This window comes from Pan troglodytes, chromosome 3 (assembly GCF_028858775.2).
Source record: "Pan troglodytes isolate AG18354 chromosome 3, NHGRI_mPanTro3-v2.0_pri, whole genome shotgun sequence".
In the NCBI taxonomy this organism is placed as follows: domain Eukaryota; kingdom Metazoa; phylum Chordata; class Mammalia; order Primates; family Hominidae; genus Pan; species Pan troglodytes.
Genome location: NC_072401.2, coordinates 88,803,675 through 88,818,564, shown reverse-complemented (window position 1 = coordinate 88,818,564; position 14,890 = coordinate 88,803,675). Strand labels below are relative to the sequence as shown.

The window sequence follows — 14,890 nt, the reverse complement described above, 5'->3', positions numbered from 1 at the left end:
GTTCTCAGATTTTATTCCGAAGGACAAATGTATGGATTTTAAGCAGAGTAGCTTCTTGCTATATTATTTATTAGTATTAAATACATTATCACCAATTTTAAAACAAAATTTCTTGATCTAACAGAACTAATACATCATTTTAATTGATGAACCTAATAAACATTTACTGAATAGCAGTAATATTTCTATGCCCTATTGCTATTCCCTCCCCAGTTCTAACAGTATGTACCTTCCTGTCTTTAACCAAAAGTGAACAGAAAATGAAATTGTCATCAATTGTTTGACCTGAATTTATTCACAATAATATATTAACACTTCCCAACTCATTTTGACTCTAGAGGATCTGAAGAAACTTTTGATAATTGTACCTGGACAATCTCTAGGAGAGATGCCTGGGAATCTGAAAATTTAACACCTGCCCCGGAGCTTCTGAAAAAGTTTATGAAATCCTGAACAACGCTGTTTTGAATCATGAAGTGCATACTTGAAAGAAAGGGGGGTGAAATCTTGGCTCTGAAAGTGCCTGGGTGATTCTCCAGTAGAATGAATATACTCTAAAACAATGATAAAAAGTACAGTATAGTAAAGACTCACTAGTGGTGTAACAGAAAAAGTACAGTATTTAAAGCCACTTACCCCTGATTCAGATGTCAGATCTACAACATTTAGGCAAGTAACTTAACCCCAGTGAGTCTCTATTTTCAAATCCTCAAAATAGATATATCAATACCTACTTGGAGGGGCTTCTGTGAAAAACAAATAGAAAAACTAATGATAGCACTGACAGGATGCCTGGAATAGACTAGTCTAAAAGTAGAATACTTTTAACAATTCATCTAAGGCTTGAATCTTCCTTCAACATCTTTCATTCTTCTCTGTTCCATTTCTGCTGCCTCTCATCTATTTAGAGGAACTCATCAATTTATTAATGCATTACTATTTATTATTAATTAATGCATTATTGAGATAACAAAGAACATCAACTTAAGAGTACAGTTGAAAGCCAGACCCTGCCACCTGTGGGCTCTCTTATAGCCTCGGACCATCTCTAAGCCTTCAGTTCTCTTATCTGTATGACAGAGTTAAGCTAAAAAAGTCTACCATTTCAAAACAACTTGATACACAATCACCATGTATACTCCCAGCCACTATTTGGTCCACCATAGATAAAGATAAGCTAACTAGATTCTAACTTTCAAAACTCTGGCTTCCCTTTTCTGCTCTTGTCCCCTTACTAGCATTACATTCCTGTTTCAAACATTTCATACCTTCCTGTTTTTAGCCAGCTTCACCAAAATCAGAAACTAACACTGCCATTAATTTTTTTTTTATTAACTCTTTCCATCTCATTTAAACCATAGAGGTTCTAACAGTACGTGGATGGAGAGGTAGGCTGATCAGTAGTTAAGTAAGTAGGTAGGTGAATGGGTGGGTAAGTGGATGGATGGATGGAGGGAAGATAAAATTTGGGGTTGGGTAAAGATCCTTTTTGGCAGGAGAATCAAGAGGGCAAGTAAAAAAATAAGACCGGGTGAGTATGGGTGCCTCTTCCAGTAACTTGAAAATAAAAAAATATATAAAGAGTTAAACTATCAAATTATTATTATATCTCAGATCAAAGAAAAACAGAGTCTCCTTGAAGAAAAGCCCCCAAAATATCAAAACTAAGAAAGTAACAATATGAGGATATTTGCATTATTTAAAGAAAGAACATGACAATTCCACGTGGGGAGACAGATGGTCAGCAAAGAAATTCTAAAAGTAAAAAAATAAAAATTAAAAGGATGACAAATATGACAATATTTCAGGTACATTAGAAAGATGATTCCTGTGGAGATAGCTAAGCACATCTAAACGTTAGATTTACTGACCTTCTTAATTCTGATTCATGCTCATCAAGAGACTGGAATATGATTTGGCTTACCACATAGGTCTGCCTCAGGAAGAGAATGCCTCTCCCCCGTTCTGAAACCTTCAATGGCTCCAGTCCATACTCCTAACTTTGGCATTTAAAATTCTCCACAATAAAACTGCACAAAAATTAACTTTAAGTTTCATTTTTCGCCCACTACTCTTCTACAAGAATATTCTGTTTCAACCAAGCTGGTCTCTACTCAGATATTACTACAAACCCTTTTCTTAGGCTTCCTGCTGTCTCCCTACCCAAGGTTCAAGTTCAGCTCAAATCTACCTGCTTTATAAAGCCTTTCTTGGGTGCTCTAGTTTACCACAGTCATGACCCACATCCAATCTTCTAATCTTCTAAAGCATCCTGAATCACCCATATTATTTGATCACATTTAACGTGTTTTCTTACTTCACATTTTCCATCTTGCAACTAAAGCCATTGCTCTTCAGTGACAGAGAACCAACTTAGGATTCTTAGATTTTTTTATATTTACCAAAGTGTCTACTCAATGCTGAGAACAAATAGATGTTCAATAAATAGATGCACAAATAGAATTAACCTTCTTTATATAATGCCTAACCTACTCATATAAGTACAGCTTTATACTTACATTGCATCACTATGATTTTATATAAAGTCCCTTTAAAATATCAATTATATATACATCTGCATGCATATTTATGGAATATACATGTGCAGGCGTGTGTGTGTGTATAGTCGTGCCACATAATGATGTTTTGGTCAATAACAGACCACATATGCAACGGTGGTCCCATAAGATTACAATGGAGCTGAAACATTCCTATCACCTAATGATGTCATAAGCCATTGTCAATATCCTCACCCAATGCATTACTCACATGCTTGTGGTGATGCTGACGTAAACAAACCTATTGCACTGCCAGTCATAAGAGTACAATCACATACAGTATATAATACTTGATAATAAGTGACTATGTTACTGGCTTATGTATTTACTATACTGCACTTTTTATCATTATTTTAGAGTATATTCCTTCTACTTATAAAAAAAGTTAACTGTAAAACAGCCTCAGGCAGGTCCTTCAGGAGATATTCAAGAGGAAGGTGTTATTATCATAGGAGATGACAGCTCCATGCATATTACTGCCCCTGACAACTTTCCAGTGGGACAAGATGTGGAGGTGGAAAACAGTGATATTGATGATCCTGACCTTGTATAGCCGTAGGCTAATGTGTGTGTTTGTGCCTTAGTTTTTAACAAACAGTTTAAAAACAAACAGAAGAAACAACTTTTTTTAAATTAAAAAAAGCTCACAGAATAAGGAGGTAACAAAAGAAACTATTTTTGTACAGTTGCATGATGTGTTTTAAGCTGTTACTATAAAAAAGCCAAAGAGGTTTTAAAAATGTTTAAGTTTATAAAGAAGTTACAGTAAGTTAAGGTCAATTTATTATTAACAAAATGAAAATATTTTTTATAAATTTGGTGTAGCCTAAGTATGCAGTGTTTATAAACTCTACAATAGGGGACAGTAATGTCTTAGGCTTTCATGTTCACTCACCACTCACTCTGACTCACCCAGATCAACTTCCAGTCCTATAAGCTCCATTCAGGGTAAGTGCCCGAAACAGGTGTATGGTTTTTTATCTTTTATATCGTGTTTTTACCTACTTTCCCTATGTTTAGATATACATACACTTACAATTGTGTTACAGTTGCCTATAGTATTCAGTACAGTAACATGCTGTACAGGCTTGTAGCCTAAGAGCAATAGGCTATAGCATATGGCATAGGTGTATACTACTTATACAATTGTACCTACACAATCTAGTTTTATGTAAATATACTCTATGATGTTCACACAACAACAAAATCATCTAATAATGCATTTCTCAGAACGTGTCCTCATTGTTAAGCAATGCATGACTGTATACATACATATATATACAAACACATACATATGTATATACACACAGGTATACATATATACACAAACATAGCTACAGTCTGCAATTTTTCTATCACTTAGCTCTTTGCTACTGATATGCTTTTTATTGGTTCTTACCTGGTTATAATGGGATCTGCAGCGTGATTTGGGCCCCATCGCCCCAAAAGCCCCCGGCCCACCAGTCCAGTCCGTCCTGCAGGATTTCTGGAAAAACAAAAAAAGCATAAAATCAATTGAATGTGTTCATCTTTTTAACCTGATTTGATATAACCCAAAAGAAGAGAACATAAGCAGTAAGACAGAATAAGTCCTTACAAATCCAATGGAACTATCACATATCTGGTGCTGAAGTCATGTATTTCATGACACTGCTATTTAATTTTTCTTTTGTGCATGTGATATGCTTTAAACTTGATCCAGAAAGAGGCTCTCATACCCCAAGTGGTTCTACAATGTGATGATTTGTTTCAGTTTTCACCTATACTCCCAAATTCAAACTGGAACCTTCCTGGTTTCTTCTGGAACACCTAGATCTCTCTTCACTTTCTCATTATTCTCATTTCCTACTCTACTCTCCTACAACCCTTCCTATTAAAATTGTCCTTGTTACATTAAATCCCTTTTTCCTCAATGGTTTCTGGATTTTTATTATCAATAATATATATTTGTAGCATATGATAAGGTATTAGTATTACTATTTCATAGATTTCAAGTAGACTAAAATACAATTTTATAAAAATGCCAACTATTTAACCTGATGCCACAATCCAGTGTTAAAAATTTGTCAGAGAAACCTATCAATACTCATGCCTGTGTCATTTTATTTCAGTAAACATTCTTTAAATGTTCAACTTTCATTATGTACTACTAAAATGTTCTAACATGTAATTCTACTTCATGGTGCTGTATCTCTTGCCCTCCCACTATATGAAAGTAAATAAACAACTTGCCAAAATTTCCCTTTTTGCCATCTCTTTTTATTCTTTTTTCCCAGTGACTGTTATTAAAATTGAATGAATTTTTATATTGTTTTTGTACTAGACTCAGAAATATTTCAGCAAGACTTGCAAATAGCAACAGAAAGAAGAGACAAGACACCTGCCCAGCTGACAATAATTCTTTCCAAATTCACAGGAGGAGGGGCAGAGTGGCCAGCAACCATATATATATATATATATATATATATATATATATATATGCATTTTTTTATTTTGAGACAGAGTCTCACTCTGTCACCCACGCTGGAGTGCAGTGGCATGATCTCAGCTCACTGCAACCTCCGTCTCCTGGGTTCAAGCAATTCTCCTGCCTCAGCCTCCTGAGTAGCTGGGATTACAGGCATGCACCACCACGTCCAACTAATTTTCGCATTTTTAGTAGAGACAGGGTTTCACCACGTTGGTCAGGCTGGTCTCAAACTCCTGACCTCACGATCCACCCGCCTCAGCCTCCCAAAGTGCTGGGATTACAGGCGTGAGCCACCGTGCCCGGCCTGCAACCATATTTTATTCCATGTAACCACACACCCCTGAACACAAGTGATCAAGGCCACCATAAAGAGACAGATTAGTTTGTATAGATGACCAAGACCATAACTTGGAAACAGGAAACTGGAATGGACACACAGACTATATTGAAACCTGAAAAGCACAGATGGTTATTTGCAAAGAGAGAGTAATAAGCCAAAAATATAGACAAAAGCATAAATGAAGCAGAGAGAGAGTCCTGATGGATTTCGAATTCCATCTTTTCCTCAAGTTAGCTGCATTTTTGCTTTGAGCTCCTTGAGACATTCCTATAGCATAGCCTTAAAATAAATTTTACTTTTGCTCAGGCAAGCTAAAGTTAGTTTCTATTAGTCAAAGAGACTTGATTAAAAGAACAATCTATCTTGCATTTCCATCTATATATCTTACCTATCTTTTCATAATATTTTTATAATTGTATCTATAAAAGAACCTAAGGAATCAGTCAAATGCAAGGAGAATTTGACTTAAAAAGACTCAATATCATAGAAAGGTGAATAAGTTATGACCAAAGAAAGAACTTAGCAAAACTGAAGGACCAGGTTGAGATGAGAGGAGTACTACCATTTCCTTGTCTTACAGGCACCAAGAATACAAAGTGTAACATTTTTATAAGATGATAACCATGATTTCAAATCTGTGATCCTTCTTTGGTTTTATTTGGTACATGCTAATTTTTACACTTCTTTCTAACTTTTTAATATGATTTGGCGCTGTGACTCCACCCAAATCTCACCTCAAATTTTAATTCTCGAAAGTTGAGGGCAGAACCTGGTGGGAGGTGACTGGATCATGGGGGACAGTTTCTCCATGCTGTTCTCATGATAGTGAGTGAGTTCTCATGAGAGCTGATGGTTTTTTTGTTGTTTGTTTTTTTGAGATGGAGTCTCACTCTGTTGCCCAGGCTGGAGTGCAGCGGCACAATCCTGGCTCACTCCAACCTCCGCCTCCTGGGTTCAAGCGATTCTCCTGCCTCAGCCTCCCGAGTAGCTGGAATTACAGGTGCCCGCCACCATGCCCAGCTAATTTTTGTATTTTTAGTAGAGACAGGGTTCTGCCATATTGGCCAGGCTGGTCTTCAACTCCTGATCTCAGGTGATCCACCCGCCTTGGCCTCCCAAAGTGCTGGGATTACAGGTGTGAGCCACTGTGCCTGGCCAATCTGATGGTTTTATAAGGGGCTCTTCCCCCTTTACTTATTCACTCTCTGTCACCTGTTGCCATGTAAGATGTACCTTTGCTTCTCTCTTGCCTTCCACCATGACAGTGGGTTTCCTGAGGCCTCCCCAGCCATGCAGAACTGTAAGTTAATTAAACTTCTTTCCCTTATACATTACCCAGTCTTGGGTATGTCTATTTTTTTTTTTTGAGATGGAGTCTCGCTCTGTCGCCCAGGCTGGAGTGCAGTGGTGCAATCTCAGCCCACTGCAACCTCCGCCTCCCGGTTCAAGCAATTCTCCTCCCTCAGCCTCCCGAGTAGCTGGGATTACAGGTGCCCGCCACCATGCCTGGCTAAATTTTTTATCTTTAGTAAAGATGGGGTTTCTCCATGTTGGTCAGGCTGGTCTTAAACTCCTGACCTTAGGGGATCCGCCCACCTCAGCCTCCCAAAGTGCTGGGATTACAGGCGTGAGCCACTGTGCCCGGCCAGGTATGTCTGTATAGCACTGTGAGAACAGGCTGATACACTTTTATAATATCTTAAGGAAAATGGATAATTTTTGAGTTGTATAGAAAAATTATTTTTTAAAAAGTATAGAAAGACCCGAATTATTGGGTTATCTTTATTTTTACTCTTACATGTTTGGATAAATTCTTACTTTAAGATACTATACCATTTAATAAATATCTGCTGACCAATTTTTCTTTCTGTTAATGTATTCAATTATTTCTGTTTCCAAGATACAATTACAAAAAGATGCATTCAAACGCTGCCTCTGCCACTTACTAGCTGTATACAAATTGCTTATACTCTCTTTCCTTATCTGTAAAATTCAATTAAAAATATCCACCAACAGGGTTATTGTGCAGATTTAATTACATCACATATGTAAATAAATTTGTACAACATCTGGCACATACAAGGATTTGATAAATATGAACTATCTTTTATACTTTTTGGTGACTCATTATTGTAAGATGCTCTGCTCCCAGTACCTACCTCGGTCTTCCATTTTCAATCTCATACAGGCCATTCTTGCTCTTTCTCTCAACATGCCCATCCTTTTCGTTAAACTTGGGAGAAAAATTACTTTCACTGTAATGAGAATACCAATGTAAAATAAGAAATAATGATTCAAAACTACCAACAGCTTAATAATGCAAGTCAATCTGTTATCCATAAGAAGTATTCCTGAAACAATAAATTTTTAAGGGTTTTTTTTTTTCACAAATCCATCTTATTCCTTCAAAACAATTTTTAAGGCAAAAAAAAGTTTTAACCAAAACACCACACAGTACAAAGATATATATTATTATTAAACTTACTAACCCCTCCAGGAAGGACTACCAGCAGAAAAGCTAGAGCTCCTACCTCATGCTACAAGAAGGTCTATTAGCAAGAAGGAATTGTTTGTGGGCACAATATGAAAACTATTTGCTCCCATGTAATTCCAAAAATAAGATTTCTTCTGATGATGTTTCTACTATTTCAAAATAATTTAAATTTCTTCAAATGCACACTGATTAATATTCTTATCAGAGTAAACCCACAAAGCAGTGAATTTGCCCCACAAGCTGCATAATAAATATGATGTAAATTAAAAACAGACATACTATGCTGGAAATGTTCTAGATCTTGATCTGGGCAGTGGTTACAGAGCTATGTAAATGTAAAATTTTGCTGAGCTGCACACCTTCACATGTAAGAAATGTGTACTTTACAGCCGGGCATGGTGGCTCACGCCTGTAATCCCAGCACTTTGGGAGGCCAAGGTGGGCAGATCACGAGGTCAGGAGATCAAGACCATCCTGGCTAACATGGTGGAACCCATCTCTACTAAAAAAATACAAAAAATTAGCTGGGCATGGTGGTGGGCACCTGTAGTCCCAGCTACTCGGGAGGCTGAGGCAGGAGAATGGCGTGAACCCAGGAGGTGGAGCTTGCAGTGAGCCGAGATGGCGCCACTGCGCTCCAGCCTGGGCGACAGAGCGAGACTCCATCTCAAAAAATAAATAAATAAAATAAAAATAAAGAAATGCGCACTTTACTATATTTATATCATGCCACAAAAAAAATTATTTTTTCTTTCTTTCTTTTTTTTTTTTTTTGAGATGGAGTCTCGTTTTGTCACCCAGGCTGGAGTGCTGTAGCATTATCTTGGTTCACTGCAACTTCCAACACCCAGATTCAAGCGACTCTCCTGCCTCAGCCTGCTGAATAGCTGGGACTACAGGAACATGCCACTATACCCAGCTAATTTTTTATACTTTTGGTATACACAGGGTTTCATCATGTTTGCCAAGCTGGTCTCAAACTCCTGACCTCAAGTGATCCGCCCCGCCTCGGCCTCCCAAAGTGCTGGGGTTACAGGCGTGAGCCACTGTGCCCAGCCCAACAAAAACATTTTTAAACAGACATAACTAAACTACTCTCCTCACCACTATAAAATCCCTGCCATAATTGCACTGACAGTGAATAAAGAGTTACATAGCACTGGATAGTTCATGGGCAGTTCTGACACAGGTTTCACTTTTTTCTTGCTTTAATTCCATTGAGTGAGCAAAGAAATATCTGTGGTCTGTTTGGGGAATAATTTCCAATTTCAATGATCCATACATTTTCTTAAGACTTCTAACCAATCTGCCATCTAACATGCAAATAAAAAGAATTAAATGATAAAAACCATGAAATTATAAAACCAGAGCTGCAATACCCTTGGGACTCTAGAGATTCACCCTTTTAAAAAAATCACCAGGCGTGCCGGCTCATGCCTGTAATCCCAGCACTTTGAGAGGCCAAGGCAGAAGGATCACCTGAGCTCAGGAGTTCGAGACCAGACTGGACGATACAGTGAGAACTCTTCTCTGCTAAAAATTTAAAAGTTAGCCAGGCATGGTGGCACACACCTGTAGTCCCACCTGCTCAGGAGGCTGAAGTGGGAGGATCACTTGAGCCCAGGAGATCAAGGCTGCAGTGAGCTATGATCACACCACTGCATTCCACCCTGGGTTAGAAAAGGAACATAAAGGGATGGGAAAAATGGAGATGATGGTCAAAGGGTACAAAGTTTCAGTTATGCAAAATGAGTAAGTTCTAGAGATCTAATGTACAGTGTGGTGACTACAGTTAATAATACTGTTCTTGTCCAGCCTGGACAATACAGTGAGACCCCATCTCTACTTAAAAAATAAAATAAAATTAGCCAAGTATGGTGGAACATGCCCATAGTCCTAGCTACTCAGGTGGCTGAGGCAGGAGAATCACCTGAGCCCAGGAGTTCAAGGTTGGAGCAAGCTGTGATCACATCACTGTACTCCAGCCTGGGTGACAGAGAATGAGAGCACCAGTCTCAAAAATAGTAATAATACAGTATTGTATACTTGAAACTCGCTGAGAGTGGATCTCAACTCTTCTCACTACACACACAAAAAAGGTAACCATGTAAGATTATTTTAAATGGCTTGATTGTGGTAATCACTTCACAATGTATATGTATGTCAAAATATCACATTGTACACCTTAAATATATATAGTTACTTGTCAATCATACATCAATAAAGCTGGAAAATATAAAAGAAACATAAACATAAAATGTTAATCAATGCGGCACTTCTATGAATTTAGTGAGAGCCCCTTCTCTCTCATTCTCCCCCTCTCACTCCCCTTTATCCATCCCTTTTCTATTTTTTCACACTGGTTTATCATCATCCTGTTCTTAGTAACCTGGAGAATTTTCCGAAAAATATTTTCACAAGTCTAGCTATGTTGGAAAATAACCACAAAGGATGTTCTATTGATAACCCAAATAGAACACATGAAAACAAATACCATCAGCTGTTATTTCAAAACAAATATAACAGTACTAGCTGTTATTTCATAACATATAGCTGATGTTATTTGTTATTTCAAATCAAAACAGATTTAACTATTTGGAAGTATCCTCAATAAAACCCCCAAAAGAATAAACAAATATGAACTGTTTATCTTTGGCAAGAATTCAAGCAAATGTGGAAACTGAGTTATAACACAGCTAAGCATGGATTGAAATTATTTTCAGGTGTCAAAAAGATACTTTACAAATAAAACCATTACCTTCTCTAAAAGTCTTATTCCCAGCTAACGCTGTCTTATTTGCTCACCTGATCTGAGGATCTGCCCACCTGGGTCCAGCCAAGACAGAGACTGCAGTGTATTCCACAGGGTTATAGTCTTGCCACTCAACAAGCCAGCCCACTTTCTCATTAGGAACCTGGCTTCGTTCAACTTTTGAACCTGGGTAAGGAGACGTCCGAGCCTTATTGTGAGAATTTTCTTTGGAACCATTAGAACCAGACATGACGTTGGTATTAAGATGAAACCAAGAAGATGAAAACGAGTTTCTGGGGGAGAAAAAGAAAAACATTTTACATAAATACCAAAAAACATATTAATTAAAGAACCTAGGCCGGGTGCAGTGGCTTACGCCTGTAATCCCAGCACTTTGTGAGGCCGAGGTGGGTGGATCACCTGAGGTTAGGGGTTCAAGACCAGCCTGACCAACATGGTGAAATGCCGTCTCTACTAAAAATACAAAATCAGTGGCGTATGCCTGTAATCCCAGCTACTTGGGAGGCTGAGGCAAGAGAATCACTTGAACCCAGAAGGCAGAGGTTGCAGTGAGACAACATCGCGCCATTGCACTCCAACCTGGGCAACAGGAGCGAAAACTCCATCTCAAAAAAAAAGCAAAAAAAAAAGAACCTAATTCAAAGACCCAAAAACATACTTTCCAATTTCAAAAACCTTTAAGAATCAGAAAATTCAAATATGATGCATATTAGTCTAAAGGTCCAACATCTATGAGAGATTATTTTCAAATATACATTTTTTTAACATACAGCTAAATCTTATTAGCTGGAACCCACTCACTGAATTTATTTTAGGCAAAAAAAAAAAAAAAAAAAGGACACAAACTTACTTGTGTGCTATCTGTTGTGGAAGGGGAAGTTTGTTATGAAAACTCAAACCATAAAAACAAGTGTAGGCCAGGTGTGGTGGCTCATATCTGTAATCCCAACACTTTGGGAGGCTAAGGAGGGCAGATCACTTGAGGTCAGGAGTTCGAGACCAGCCTGCTCAACATGGTGAAACCCTGTCTCTACTAAAAGATACAAAAATTAGCCAGGTGTGGTGAATCCCAGCTACTCGGGAGGCTGGGGCAGGAGAACTGCTTGAACCCGGGAGGCGGAGGTTGCAGTGAGCCGAGATTGTGGCACTGCACTCCAGCCTGGGTGAAAGAGTGAAACTCCATCTCAAAAAAATATATATATATAAAAGAAAACTGTTTAAAGTCTATGTAAACGAATATATTTTTTAAAAATCACCTATAGTCTAACATACACATAAAACGTATGGCAAAAATGGTTCAAAGGAAAAACAGGAAAATAGAAATTATTGAAAAATTTTTTACACTGAAAATGAACTAATGTAATATAATCTGAAGGTAGACTGTGGTAAATATACAAATTGTAACCTTTAGAGCAAAATTTAAATAAAATATACAGGCATGAAATAACTGGATAGCATATGCAAAAGAAAAACCAACTAACCTTCACCCTAACCACACAGCATATACAAAAATTTTTCATATCTCATCTTGCCTAAAAAGTTAAATGACTTCTCATTATTCTTAAAATAAAATACGAATTCTTGATGACCTTAAATTAGGACATCTAAAGTGTGAAAGGAGATTCTGAGGACATGGTAAAATTATGATAGCTCCTTTCCCCTGCTCTCACAATACCAGTCAATTTGCCCTTCTTAAGACAAATGATTGACGGGGCAAATATCCACTTGACCAAGGTTGTGGAATAAGTCAACAGCATGTGCCTCCTGATCTCATACGGTGAGAAGCACGCAACAGTCATTGGAGGTATTTCTCCCAAAAATATATGACATGAATCTGGACATTAGGAAACACAAGACAGACCCAGGTTAAGAGACATCTTACAGAATAAAGGTGTGTACTCTCTAAATTGGTAAGGTCATGAAAGATAGAGAAAGGTGCAGGAACTCTTCCAGATAGATTAAGACTAAAAAGACATGACAATTAGAAGCAATCAATGATCCTGGATGGGCTGATGACCATAAAGGAAAAAATAAACATTGCAGGATAGGTAGTAAAGTTTGGATGGGGTTGTATAAATAATTTTAAAAGGTGAATTTTTTTAAAGTATCTATTTACTCCCAACAAAGAAAAACCCAGGACCAGATGGCTTTACTGATAAATTCTACCAAACATTTAAAGAAGAATCAACACCAATATTCCCTCAACTCTTCCAAAAACCTAAAGAGGAAGTAAACACTTCCAAACTCACTCTGAGGCCAGCATTATCCTGATACTAAAGCTTGACAAAGACACTATAAAAAAACTACAAACCATTATCTTTGATTAATACTGATGTGAAAATCCTCAACAAAATAATAACAAACAGAATTCAACAGCACATGAAAAGGATTATATGCCATGACCAAGGGAGACATTCTTGGAATCCAATGATGGTTCCATATAATGAAAATCAATCAACATAATGTATCACATTAACAAAATTTTTAAAAAAACACACAATCTTCTTGATTGATGCAGAAAAATTATCTAACAAAATTCAGCACCCTTTCATGATTTAAGAATATTCAACAAACTAGGAATAGAAGGAAATTACTTCAACATAATAAAGGCCATATATGAAAAGCCCACAGCTAATGGTGTGAAGGTGAAAGACTGAAAGTTTTTCCTCTAAGATCAGGAACAAGACAAGGATGTTCACTTTAATCAATATAATACTGGAAGTTCAGCCAGAGCAATTAGGAAAGAAATAGAAGTTCTAGCCAGAACAATTAGGAAAGAAAAAAAAAGGAAAAGGTATCCACATTGGAAAGGAAGAAGTAAAACTGGTTGAGCATCCCTAATCCAAAAATCCAAAATCAGAAATTTTTTGAGTGCTGATATGATGCCACAAATAGAAAATTTCACACCTGGCTTCATGTAATGGGTCACAACCAAAACTGTTTCAGGCACAAGTTTAAAATACTGTATAAGAGTATCTCCAGGCTACCTGTTTAAAGTATATATAAAACATAAATGAATTTTGTGTTTAGACTTGAGTCCCATCTCCAAGACATCTCATTATGTGTATGCGAATATTCCAAAACCTGAAATCCAAACCGCTCTGGTCTCAAGCATTTTAGATAAGGGATACTCAACCTGTATTTACACATCGCATGATGTTTTATGTAGAAAACCCAAGATAATTCATGAAAAAACTGTTAGAACTAATAAATGAATTCAGCAAAGTTGCAAGGTATGAATCAACACACAAAAATGGTTACATTAAAAAACACTAACAGGCTGGGTGCACTGGCTCATGCCTGTAATCTCAGCACTCTGGAAGGCAGAGGCTAGTGGATCACCTGAGATCAGCAGTTCAAGACCAGCCTGGCCAACATGGCAAAACCCTGTCTCTACTAAAAATACAAAAATTAGCCGGGCATGGTGATGTGTGCCTGTAATCCCAGCTACTCGAGAAGCTGAGGCAGGAGAATCGCTTAAACCCCAGAGGCAGAGGTTGCAGTAAGCCGAGATCGAGGCTCCATCTCAAAAACAAACAAACAAACAAACAAAGCACTAATAATTAACAATCCAAAAGGAACATTAAGAAAATTCTACTTACAATAGCATAGAAAAGAATAAAATACTTAGGAATAAACTTAAGGAAGCAAAACTCTTATACACTGAATACTACAAAATACTGCTAAAAGAAATTAAAGACACCAATAAATAAAAAGACATCCTATGTTCATTGACTGGAAAAAAATATTAAGATGTCAATACTACTCAAAGTTATCTGCAGATTCAATGCAATCTCTGTCAAAATCCCAATGATGTTTTTCCAGAAAGAGAAAATTCTACCTTAAAATTCATATGGAATCTCAAGGAACCCCAAATAGCCAAGACAATCTTGAAAGGGAGAAACAAGTTCAAGGTCTCACACTTACTACACAGCTATAGTAATCCCAACACTGAGATACTGGCATACAGAAAGACATATAGACTAGTGGAATAGAAGTAGAACCCAGAAATAAATCCTCACAATAATTTTTGACAAAGGTACCAAGACCATTTCAACAGGGAAAGGGCAGTCTTTTCAACAAATGGTGCTGGGAAAATTGGATATTCACATGCAAAAGTAGTATGAAGTTTGACCCTTACCTTTCACCATATAAAAACATTAATTAAAAGTGGGTCAAAGACCTAAACATAAGACCTAAAATGATCAAAATCTTAGAGGAACGCATGCTGACAAAATTTCATGACACTGGATTT

General features: G+C 37.3%; 1 protein-coding gene across 3 annotated transcripts in view; it reads right to left on the bottom strand.

Annotated features, from left to right (window-relative positions):
* NUDT9 (nudix hydrolase 9) overlaps window positions 1–14,890 on the bottom strand; it is a 35,898-nt gene that overhangs the window by 12,480 nt on the left and 8,528 nt on the right. For all 3 annotated transcript variants that reach the window (XM_009447924.4, XM_063808451.1, NM_001280433.1), the window contains 3 exon segments: window positions 10,668–10,907; window positions 7,528–7,623; window positions 3,958–4,044 (listed from right to left, as the gene is read on the bottom strand). In XM_009447924.4, coding sequence (XP_009446199.1) covers window positions 3,958–4,044; window positions 7,528–7,623; window positions 10,668–10,864 — 380 coding nt within the window. In that variant the 5' untranslated portion in view covers window positions 10,865–10,907.